The sequence below is a fragment of the Ambystoma mexicanum genome, chromosome 2p (genome assembly GCF_040938575.1).
Source record: "Ambystoma mexicanum isolate Mex_15411 chromosome 2p, UKY_AmexF1_1, whole genome shotgun sequence".
Taxonomy (NCBI): domain Eukaryota; kingdom Metazoa; phylum Chordata; class Amphibia; order Caudata; family Ambystomatidae; genus Ambystoma; species Ambystoma mexicanum.
Window position 1 is genome coordinate 1,387,482,651 of NC_090923.1, and position 12,091 is coordinate 1,387,494,741.

At 47.6% G+C, this 12,091-nt stretch overlaps 1 protein-coding gene across 2 annotated transcripts in view; it reads right to left on the reverse strand.

The window, feature by feature from the left end:
- The window catches only part of NBEAL2 (neurobeachin like 2), a 1,179,347-nt gene extending 1,168,672 nt beyond the window's left edge, over positions 1–10,675 (reverse strand). Inside the window, exon 1 of one of the 2 annotated variants that reach the window (XM_069645798.1) lies at positions 10,418–10,675. In XM_069645798.1, coding sequence (XP_069501899.1) covers positions 10,418–10,468 — 51 coding nt within the window. In that variant the 5' untranslated portion in view covers positions 10,469–10,675. Of the gene's footprint in view, positions 1–8,940; positions 9,278–10,417 lie in introns of those variants that run through there. The other variant, XM_069645800.1, reaches the window with a different exon arrangement.
- Between the last annotated feature and the right edge of the window lie 1,416 nt (positions 10,676–12,091).

A 12,091-nucleotide genomic window follows, 5' to 3' on the forward strand; every position in this document is an offset into this window, starting at 1 on the left:
TTCTTCACGATAGAACTGAAACTCATTGAAAACATTTTTCATTGCTGCTTCATAAGTCGGCTAATGCACCACCCAGAACAAAAGCACATATGAATGTAGAAACTAAGTAGCTACGTCATCGTGTTTAGCGAGGCGAGTGGGCTCCTCCCCACAGTAAACACATCAAGCGAGATCTCAAAAGTGAAGAGCCCTCAGGAATTAGACATCTAAAGGGTTGGAAAATCACTATGCTGCAAATGAAAACGAGTATTCTCGGGCATGAGGCTACAGTAGAAATGATGGAAACATTAAGAGTGGCCAATGGTGAAAATGCATCACAATTCAAGGAATGCGCTGCCAGTGAGAGAACCTATTCTCCTTAGAGCATAATTCCTGGCAAATGAAATTCTAATCCAAGGTAGGAAACTCCAAAAGCACCAAACGAGTTCTCCAAGAAGCATGACTCATTCCACAATGCCTCTGGATTGCTTGCGAGCTTTATAAATGCCAATAAATACAAAAAATAATAATAATTCCACTATTGCGACTTAAGGGGTTGGCAAGCATTTGGGGAATGCGCATCGCTAGCAAAGCTCAGGGTGGTATAAAATCCCAAACATCCCCAGGGATGAGTAACAGTCACAAACAAAAAGAATCTGTGCGAGCGTTCCATTGGATCCTGGAGTCAACAAGTGTTCTAATGATGGAGTTAGCCAGGAACTCAGAAAATGGAATGGGTTTTCTCATTTAAATTGAGGAAAGAATGAGAAATTGCACGAGTAATGCCCGTCACATACTGACTGGTAAGGAAACATGAAGAGCCAAGTTGTTTCCAATTCTTGAAACGTATTAAACATCACACATGAAACTGCTGCCTAGACAGGATATTAAGTAGTATCAAGCACCATATATTTTATTAATGTGTCAAAAGTAGTCATGATAACATTTGTTCATTAATAGAATTAGAATGTACAAACAAAACGACTATATACATTCATTTAAGTCTCACAATAAGTGCAATGGGCCTGTATGGAACCCATACTCACAGTGTTACTGAAACATTAAAATACGTGTATTTCATTGTTCAAAGAAGCACAGACCTAGCTCGAGAACAGCAGAGTACTGTACATGGCTGGGTAGCCAGAATGTGGGCTGGTATCATTTAACATTAGGGCATTATTGCGAGTTGCAGTCGGAGTGTCCGTATGTGTGCCACTGGGTTTAGTCCTTGGTCAGGTGTCGAAGAAAATGCCACGTTTGAGAGATTTATGAAATTGGAGAATTATGGGGAGATTCAGAGCCAATGCCGGGATCGAGTTCCAGAGGGTGGGTGCCTGACAATAGAAGGATTGTTTGCGGGTCCTCTCATTGCTGAGGACCTGTGATTCAAGCTGTTTGGTCGATTTGTCGCACAAGGAGCACGCCACCAGATATGTAGCCACTCTGGTGTGCTACTTGTGGCTGCTTTGCAGAGGATACATGCAGTCTTGAACAGTGCATTGGCCTGGAGAGGAACCAATGTAGTTTGCGTAGGACAGGTGTGATTCGGTCAAATTTCTGCACACCTGTAATAAGGCCTGCTGCAATGTGGTGGACTGCTTTTGTGAAGCCAGGTGAGCAGCTGGGAGCCCTGTCAGACAGGCATTTCCCCCATTGATGTGCAAAACTACAAGGGCCTGCCTGCACTACGGCCTGCAAGTCCTGCGGTGAGATGAAGGGTTTGATTGTGTGAAAGGTTGGAGATTTGAAACTAGGCCGTTTGGGCCTTCTTGGTAATGTGTTTCTGTAAGGCTAGGCTGCCGTCAATGGTAAAGCCTAAAGATTTTGCTGAATCCGAGAGTTGCGGATCAAATCCTTCTGAGTGCATATCATTGAGCTACTGTTGGACAAGTTTTTAGCAGGGTCCGATGAAGAGAAATGCAGTCTTGGATGGGTTACGTTTAAGGTAGAAGACAGCTTACATACAGGACTGGATGGTGGCTAGGTAATTGGGGATGAGACTAATGTCCGGGGCGGATTTGTACTCTCATGTAAAATGAAATATCCTCCACGTGTTGGAGGATGGCTTACATCAGGGTCTTTGAGGAGTGAGCGTGCAGTCTCCATATAAAGGTTCAAACAGATTAGTGAGAGAATGGAGCCATGGGAGACTCGGGAGACTGGGAGTCGGTTAGAACGCAACGTCTTCATCTGGACGGCCTGGTGTCTGCCCAAGAGACAGGATACAAATCAATTCGGGACAGTACCAGAGAATCCCAATCTGTCTGCGAGGAGAAGAGGATGATGTGGCGGTCCACGGTGTCGAATGCAGCCAAAAGGTCAAAGAGGATGAGGAGGCATGAGTCGCCTTTATCCACTATTTGGAGGGCATCATCCATGACCTACATGGTGGCTGTCGATGCCACTCTTGGGATAGAACCCTGACTAATGATCATGTAGGCGTGTAGTTTGATTTTTTTGAGCAGCTGTATAGCGACTACTTTTTCCAAGATTTTGCCAATAAATGGGAGGTTTCTATGCCGTGGACAATGGTAAGCAATTCTGTGCACTGTATACCTAGTCCTAACCTGCTGATATAGTCCTATTAGGTGAAATGTTTTTGTATTTTTAATACTGAAATTGTAATAGTTATTATGCATCATCACTGCAGTAAGAACACAGGATTAGAGTCTGGAACATTACGCATGCTCAGTGTATTTTTAGCTTGGAAAAAGAAATGTGTATAAATTAAATGTTAAGCGCTTGTGAACTCTTATAAACAAAAGTAGAAGAGTATGGCAACATTAGTATTTAAAAGTATTCATTAACACAAAAATGAACACAATAATGCAATACTAATCAAGTAAGATCTCATTAGCAGAAGCATTTTTACAATGCACGGTTGCCACTGGTTTGACAACGTAAGTGCTCTGGGCTTGTCCCGGAGCGTTTTAGGCCACAGAGTGGGTAGAAGTGTGTGGTTATGGTGTGTCCTAAATGGGTGTGCTCCAAGTGCAGCAATGTGCTCTTATTACGGCGATGAAAGGCAGTGCAGCTGCAAATGGTGTCAGACGAAAAATATTCGCCCAATCTATTCTGTCGGAAAGGATCATGTGAGAAGGGTGCAGGGCTTTAAGACTGCAGAAAAAAAAGGTAACAATGCCTAGCGGTATATCACAATATAAGACACCCAAAAGAGACATATTAAATCCCTTTTCATCTACACACACCAGCCACGTGCCAATATAACATAAGGAACATGTATAATTGAGCTTTGGTAATAGTATCTTTAGTCATGCCAATCCAGCATGATGTATGTATTTATTTTTTGTCTGCTTGTTAGGCGCCTATACAATAAGGAAATACTGTTTCAAAGCGCCCACAGGGCAGGGAAGGAGCAAGGGTGGGAAATACATTAAAAACACAATATTTAAGAGCAGGGGATGAAAAAGATAGAAAGTACGAACCTACTATGTCTTGCGAGTATTCAGAACGTGCAAGTGCAGATGGTATTAAATTATGCGTTACCAATTTGGCAGTAGCAGGGGTCCTGTGCAACGACCAGGGATGCAATCTGATCATGGGCATATTGCGTAAGCCTACCGGCACCGTTGTTACCGGACCGGCACACAACGAGGCTGCAGGCGGGTGCCGTCCCGCCCACCAGGTCAGACCTGGCAGGCGAAATGGCACTGCCTGTTACTTTCACGGAAGCACCAGCACCGTTAACGGTGCAGGTGCTTCCGTCAACCCTATTGAGTCCTAAATGGGAATGGGGATTAACAATTTTCTGGCGCCTGACTTCCCGGATCGCTGAGGTTGTAATCCCCTGGTGATTCCAGCAAGCCAGGCACCAGTAAATATTGCAAGTCCGTCGGCAACACGCCGGCAGGGTAACCGTCGGACTTGTAATGAGGCCCTTGGACTTTCTGGTGAGAAACCAAAGAAGCCGCCACCATAGCATGTGCACTACAAGTGCTAAGAAGCAGCTGCTGCTCCGTTCTGTGTCTTGGTCTTGCTCAAAATGGTTTGCCTAGGCCAGAGAAGATTCCGAACACAGCAGCTGGAGTAGTTAAGACAATGCTGAAGGTTCCCAAACAAACGCCATCCTGGGAGGGCAGGTGGGGGTGTGGGGGGAGGGTTCCCCGCCCCACTACTCCAAATGGAGACAGAAAGCATGTGTGTGTGAATGCACTGGTGGATCCATGCTCAGACAGCATACTTCTAAAAAACCAAGTACAGCTCACGGTCATGCTCTTGGCTCTCCATCCTACACAACACATTTCTACTGCTGAAGGCTGTATGTGTGGCGAGGAGCACACAGAGCAGAAACTCACTGTGTAGATTCTCAGAAAAGGTCATTTGCAGGGGTCAAGCCCTAAAAAAAAGTGGGGTCGGGGGTGAGGGGCTCATCAACATACAATTGAATGTGGTGTCACCAGAAAATAGCATATCAAGGTGTCCCCTGAAAATAAGTGTGGGGAGCTCCGTCCACCCAGGTGCACCCTCAACTTGATCCCTGGTCCTGTGTTACCGTTTTGCATAAGATGTGCGGCTCTCAGATCACTAGATGCAAATGCAAAGTTTCACCTCTTTTTGGACCGTTTTATAAAGGAACTTGAATATTCTCGGAACTTCGCGCTAAGGCAACAGAACTCAAACCAACCGTTACAGAGTGACTGAAGGCATTTCAAAAGCACACATCTCACAGACCCAACCCTTTCACAGCATTGGGCAATAGGAAGAGGAAGAAGTGCAATGACCCGGCCAAACCACTTGAAAGGGAACATTGTCAAAGATTTACAGAAGTGCAGGAAAATTCCCTGTTTGCTAATATTAGCAAAGGGCGTCTTGCATACCAATGGAACGGCCGCTCTGCCATAACATGTGTTCCCCCAAAAAGGACTCCTTTCAATCTGGGAGCCGATAACAGACCCCGGGGGTGAACGGTTCAGACAGGGTGATTAGATCGGGGGTTATTTTATCCCCACTAGACAAAATCACCAGAAGCCCCTGTAACCATATACCAAAAGGTGTACACGTCAGTTTTTTTGAGGTCGCAGAGAAGCCCAACAGCAGACTCTGAACAGGGCCAAAACGTTTTTTGTTTTTTTTTTAAATAAAAAAAACGCCGACCTGGCCACCATCAAAATCATACCCCCATTTGTAAATAGCAATTTGTGACTTTTGTCGAGAGCACTTTGACAGAAATGCGTGGTCAATGTTACCTTATAAATAACGAAGAACCAGTAACACTGGCCGAAGTGACCACCTGTATAGTCCACCAAGTTATCAAACTAGCCCACGTTGCCCCATAATTCCGACTCTCACTGGCCGGTTATGTCCAGTCACTTCCCATCTAGACCAATAGGCCCGGCCACGTTGGGTTTGGAAGCCATGGTCAGGCTCGGGCTGTCCTACAGGGCAATAGGCCCATCACTGAACCAAAAACGCAAAATGCTGGTGTGGGCCTGTTTTTTTGGTCAAAGTGGGACACTTTTTCGGCCAATGTAGGCGAGTTTGATGAGTTACTTCACTATGCAGCTAGCAGATTTAACCATTGTTTCTGAATAAATATTCTTTAAAATTGCTCATTTTGCATTACATTTTATATTTTCAAAAAAATCCCCCTTGGGTACTATTCAAACAGTCTGCCACAAAAGGAATGAATTTCCATTTGGAACTGTGAGCCACTTTTTCATTGGTGCCTGTCACGTCCCCGGTCACACACCGCTCTGCCAACAGTCTATCCCCACATTCCCACATGTCTTCATGTAACTCCCGACGGCGGTTGGGCTACAGATATCGGCGGCACAGCAAACTCAAGAGAGACTCATGTCCGGTACAAACTCCTTACCTTCAGCGGCGGTTACCATGGCGACTTTACACGCCACGTCATGGTCATCGGCTTAGTCTGGGGCCTTGCTGCGTTAAGCGACACGTGATCAGGAAGTAACGTGCTCGAATGGGTACGCGAGACGAGGAGCACGCATCACGTGATCGGAGCGTAACTCATGTGATGCGCTCACATGACCATTCCTGCCTTCAAAAGAATCGAGCGAACGCTCGCACATCGCTTCAAAGCTGCTTACGGCAAGTTTCGTTGAGCGTTTACCTTGTTTCTGCTTCCTGGAATCCTTAATCACAGACTGTTCTCACGAACCCGCTCTTGCTTCTCCTTGGTACCTCTGCTTTGTCGATCACTTCTGGAAAAAACAACAAACCTGCCTTTCGCCTGGACTTGCTTTGGATTGTCCCTTGTTGTTGACGTTACCTGCTGGCTTCCGACCACGGACTGTATCTTGGACTAATTACGGATTTCCGCATCACAGTCCTTTGCTCACATTTCTTGGCTGAAATCAGGTGTTAATCCCCATCAAGAGTGCCACAATATCACAATCTGCTGCCTGCCGCCGTCAACCATTGTAGAACCCTGCCCAGTACTACACCCAGGGTATCTGACCACTGGCATTGGGGTAAGATTAAGCGTGATTTGTCCTTTTCAACCATTCACTGTCTTGCCTTCCTTTCCCTAACCTCGTTGCTTGCCTTACAGTGGTCAGGGGGTTTTCTTCCGGCATTTTTGGTTCCAGGCTGACTGTACTCCACACCTGTGGCCTCAAAGACTGCACGGGCAGTTATAATACTATTCTTGCCCGTGTGGTACTTGGGGATGGAGGATTCATCATCTACACGACCATCAAGTCTTAACAGTGCCCCAGACAATGTTATGGGCCAGTCCGACCCTGTGCATGGTTGCCTTCCTACTAGCAGCTTAAAAATCAACTTCGATACCCAACCTTCCAGCCTCGAAGACGATCCAAGAAACCCAATGCCAGGGTAGTAGAAATATGCGGAATGGCCCAGAGCACAGATGGACTCCACCAGTCATCCATTGGGGATTGAGAAGATACATGCCGATTAGTTATGCAACATTAGTAACCATTAATTCTGCGCTGACAGCCAACTACATTTTGCTGGGAATTGTATGCTAGTAATATGTAAACAGTCAAAAAAGTCTCCCAAAACACAATCGAGTATTTGGTTCTTAATACTGCCAAACCCTTGCACGCCGAGAACCGAGAAACATAGCAGAACCCCCAGAGCAGACCTCTCCACAAGTCCTCCTGTATCCCAGCAAATTGAGACAGGAGGCCCATCCAGCAAGACTCCGATGTAAAAGAACTACCAAGAGCAACAATCTTACCATTACCCTCCCCAGTGGTCGAAGTGAGCGGGAACTGTCGGGAGCATTGTCTCACTACTTTTATTTTTTACTGTCAACAGTTCCACTACTTTTTGCACCCATTTTCATCATTCCGGAACTGTTTTTGTGAAGTTAAAGCACATGTCTCCACTTTACCACTCAATAGCAGTTCCAGCTAAACTGAAATCTGTTTCAGCTCATTTGGCTGTCAAAAAGCATAGCTGCAACCCTTGAAAAACGTCTTGCACGTGGCTCCCCGCCCGGGTCACAGTTCCACTACTTTTTTTTTAATTGTACATATACTACACTGCCCTCCACACAAGAAGGGCTGTGCCAGGACCATCATCCTCACCATTTCGCCAAAGATAAATGCCCCCAGGGCACTGCGACTTCCTAGTATTCCACTGCCGTACAGTGACGGAACAAATTCGCCAGCCTCAAAGCACAATTTAAATATCAAACAAGTGTCGTCCAGAGCCTCACACAGGCCAGACAGGGAGCAAATAAGTATTCAGGCCCTACAGTTACTTTAGTTAAGGAATTGCCTTTGTTGCAGTTTCATACACACGAACCTGTGGGATGGGTTTCCCAAAACTCCCCTGGTTTGCTATATTTTCTCGATTAAAACGCAAACCACTGTCGAGAACTAATGGGGGCGAATATTTGGAGTGAATCAGAATAGCCCTGGAGCCGTGAATAGCCCTGGAGCCGTAAATGCCGTTAAAACGATAGTCCACGAGACCGAGGACTTCCTTGCCTTCGGCCAGTTTCAGTGTGTCTTGTTATGTACCAACACGGCCTGTAGTTTGACGGTCCATGCACCCACAACAGTCGCACATAAGTGATAGCCATATCTGCATCAAATCATGGCCCAAAGCTCCCTCCGCCATGTTTACATTTAGCAAATGTGCAAGAGAGTTGCTCTCATACAAGGACGAAAACCAACGCCACGCCCTGATGGGAGCAGCACCCAGAGGCTGAACAATATGCACAGGTGCATTAACTTACTGGGCTAGCCTAAGATCTGAAATGCCCTCTCGTCTCCACCCTGGGACTCCTTGGTGAGAAGGGGTGTGTCCAGGCCTTCTAACGAAGCAGTGTACGCGCGTGGGAGGGTGGGCGGAGCGAAGGCGCCGCTGATGCGAGTTGACGTCGCTATTGTTCACTCCAATCTGAGGGAACTGACGGCAACGTGTGGCAGTGTAGGTACACCACACACGTCAATCAATGACGGGACAATTCGAGATCTCGTGCAATCAATGCTATCGAGCACAATGTGATTGACAGCCAGGTTTGTGTGGGTTCGAGGAGTGGGGAACATGTGTTCACACTGAGCTTTCTGTTATCTTTCAATGCCAAACATAACCACGAAGCCAATGTCATGGGGACAAGATCCCCACCTTCAGCACAGACCTTAAATAAATACAAAACCGAGGCTCTTCAAACCTCGTGAGTGCCAATTCCGATTGGCTAATAGTAATTTATGTAAAGATGTCCCATGTAACGCGCTTTAGATGAAAGCGCTACATAGCAAAACGAATTATTATTATTATTCTGGGCGCTACTCTGGAGGCTCACAATCATCACACCTGCTGCTGCCTACGCATAATGGCATAAAGCTCAGTTGGCCACTGGCCATCCTTGGAACCTGCCTCTGACATAATGCAAATGGGGCACCTGTGGGTTTACGTGCTACATAAATGGATACAGGCCAACAGCACGTGGCTCTGCTGGACTAGTCAAGAAAGCGTGCACACCGAAGAACTGCCCCCTACCTGAGCTGGCATCGGTGAGCCGTGCAGACACTGGGCGATACACGCGCACCGTCAGACTGGTGCACCGCTTGGTAGGCTGCACCCCGCTCCACATTCGTTCTAGGGCTGGCTGCAAGAAAACGGGGTCCTTGATATTGGCGGACCCAGAGAGGCGTACCAATCTTTAGGCACCTCAACGGTCTGCTGCCAGAACTGCGGCAGCCATGCCAGTCTTCCACAACTCCAGGTGTACCGTCCGATCGGCGCGGACCCCAACCGAGCCTCAACTTCTCCGTCGACGATCAGCTGCCCCGCGAACACTGCCAGTCCTATCCCCTGTAGCCCTCCGGCCCGTCTGCGGCGGCTCCACAGACTTGTACTAGCCCTACCCTACCTGGCAGGCGGATCCCGCCGGCCTCGCCCGTCCCTTGCCCACGGATTGCGGTGGATGTGTTTTTTCCTTTCTTTTGTGGTTGGACCAGCCCTGCAAAGGATAATTCTGGCAGCGACTCATCTCTACCTCATCGCTCCTTCCTGACGAGCCTCGCAGGTGACGACTCCACCCGACCACAAATCCAGCCAGCAGTGCAGGGGCTTGGGTGAGGGAATACGACGTTTGGGTACCCTTGGCATTGCACACCCCCGCCCCATACCAGCTCTGGGGCGACTACCCATATATGCACAGCGATCTTTGCATACGATGTGTGTATAGCGCAAAATCTGAGATGGGTGTCTTCACCAATACACAGGTATCCTTTACTCAATGGAGCGGTGCCCCCCCCCCCCACAGTCACGTCTCCAATACACAGGTGTCTTGTCTTTATCGTTCTCTTCCGCTCTTACATGGGTGCCTCTACTCCCCCATACCAGGGGTGTTGCTAGGTCTGGAAAAGACCCGGGGCTATGCTGATGTCAGAACTGTCGGGACTGGGGGCTAGCTAGTCTTTTGGTTGTAGCTCCTGAGATTCTACCGGGGGCTACAACCAAAAAACCAGGGGCTATAGCCCCCTTAGCCCCCCCCCTAGCAACGCCTCTGCCCCATACATAGGTCTCTCAACAGACGTGTTTCCACCCCACACACAGGTGTATCGCCCTACTAATGAGTCTAACCTACACAACACGCACGTCACTATTTCTACCCATCTATACTGCGAGATCTGATCTTATTTATATACGTTATACATCTCCCCACACACTTACGAGAGTGTTTCACCTCTCAGAGGTGTACTCTTCTCTCTACACTGATATGTGTCTCTCCCCCACACACACACAGACAGACGCGGCTCCCTAAAAGTGTCTCCCTCGCTACTCGTGCACGTGGCTATACCCATGTGCCTTTATTTATGCGCAGGGGTGGCTGTGCCCGCGCGCAGGTGTTTTTACGCCCCGCAGAGGCGGCTCTCTCCACCCAGACAGGAGTCCCTCTCCGTAAACGAGCGTCCCTCCTCATACACAGGAGCCCCTCCCCCGTGCACAGGTGTCCCTCTCCACGACGTACCTTGGTGTAGTACAGCATCCAGAGTTCGTAGAGCCTCTCTTTGGAAGCCATGGCTGCCCGTTCCGCAGCTGTTCTTTCTTTTTTCTTCTCAGCTCTCCCTCGTCCTCCTTCCGGCCATGGCTCTGCAGCCTCCTCCGATGGCACCCTGCGTGTTTGCTGCACCCTCCTCCCCGGGGAAACGCTCACACCTCCACAGGATAACTTCGCCAGTGGTCTTGGACTGCTTCCTCCTTTGCTGCTCTGTTTGCTCTCTGTCCCTCCCACCAGGCTGAAACCTCAAGAGGAGCCCGCCGTGCTCCCCCCAGTGGTCACTGGCGGTACCGTAGCGCCTCCGAAGCAGTTGCGGGGGGCCTCCCGTGGATATCAAAGGGACTGCAGCCGCGACCTGTAACCAGCACGCCTGAATCCCCGAAATATTTACTAATTGGTTGTCCGTCGTTCATAAGCCTTGAGCGAGACACTTTGGAAAGCTGTGTGCTATATCACATCTTGAGAGTACTGTCTCACAGATTGTAAATCCATAAGATAGCTCAGCGGGTTGAGCGCTCGATGCTGCGATCTGAGCGTGATCTGCAGGTTGCAGGTTCGAATCCCAGCAAGGCCAACTCAGCCTTTCATCCTTCCGAGGTCGATAAATGAGTACCAATTATGGTTGGGTGATATTGTATGTAAATATGTGCTCTGTAAAGCGCTTTGGATTAAGGCGCTATATAAATAACACATCATTATCATAGCCAGTGGCTATGTCAGTGTCAATAGAAATCAGCATTAGGGGGGACAAACCAATGGGCACATAAGTTTTGCATCATATTACTATGCATCCGAAAAAAACGAACTCATGGTCAACTGTTACAAAAATGCCCTTGTACTCAGCAAGAGGCTGCATTCTTTCCACTCAAGCAGCCATCACTCCCAGCACAGCTTTAAATAATAGCTGGTCAAAAATAGTCAGTTTAGCGGAAGAGATCACTCATATCACAGTTCCCAATGATAGTCAAGGACGGTGTATTTAACAACTGAAATATCACATAAAGGCACCATGTACAGGAGGAAAGGAGGCAACTGCTCATTTGGGTCTTTAGCAATGGTTGCAAGAATCTCACTTTGCCCACATAGAATTGTTTACAGTTTTCAGTCTCTGGTTGTACAGCCTAGTGGCAGCTGGTGATTTTTTTTTATTTTTTATTGGAGGAGCATTAATATTCCCCCCCCCAAAAAAAGCCTGTGTGATGGAGCGGTGCTCTAGCACCTTGAAGCGTCTCTTGCGCTACATGGAATTACCAAATAACCGAACAGACTCAAAGATTATGGCAAAGTACTACTTTATTCTCAATTTAATAAAGTAGGGTAATCTGGCAGACATTGGACTGATGCATGCACACTCGCACACAAACTTGATTACACAGAGGTTTTATACCCCAATATGCGTCATCTATGGCATCCTACTTGGCAAACTATAAAACCTATCGACGGGAGGGATTGGTTAGGGGAACATATCTACTTATAGAATACATATGGGTTATTACTTCATTGGCTGTTTCTTATCTGTGAGACACACCTCAAACTACCTGTAAATATGTATAATACTGATTATAGCGGACAAAATAGCAGCAGGTTGGTCTATGCTACAATATATAACCGGTTGACCAATAGACCCAATGATTGGTTGGTTGG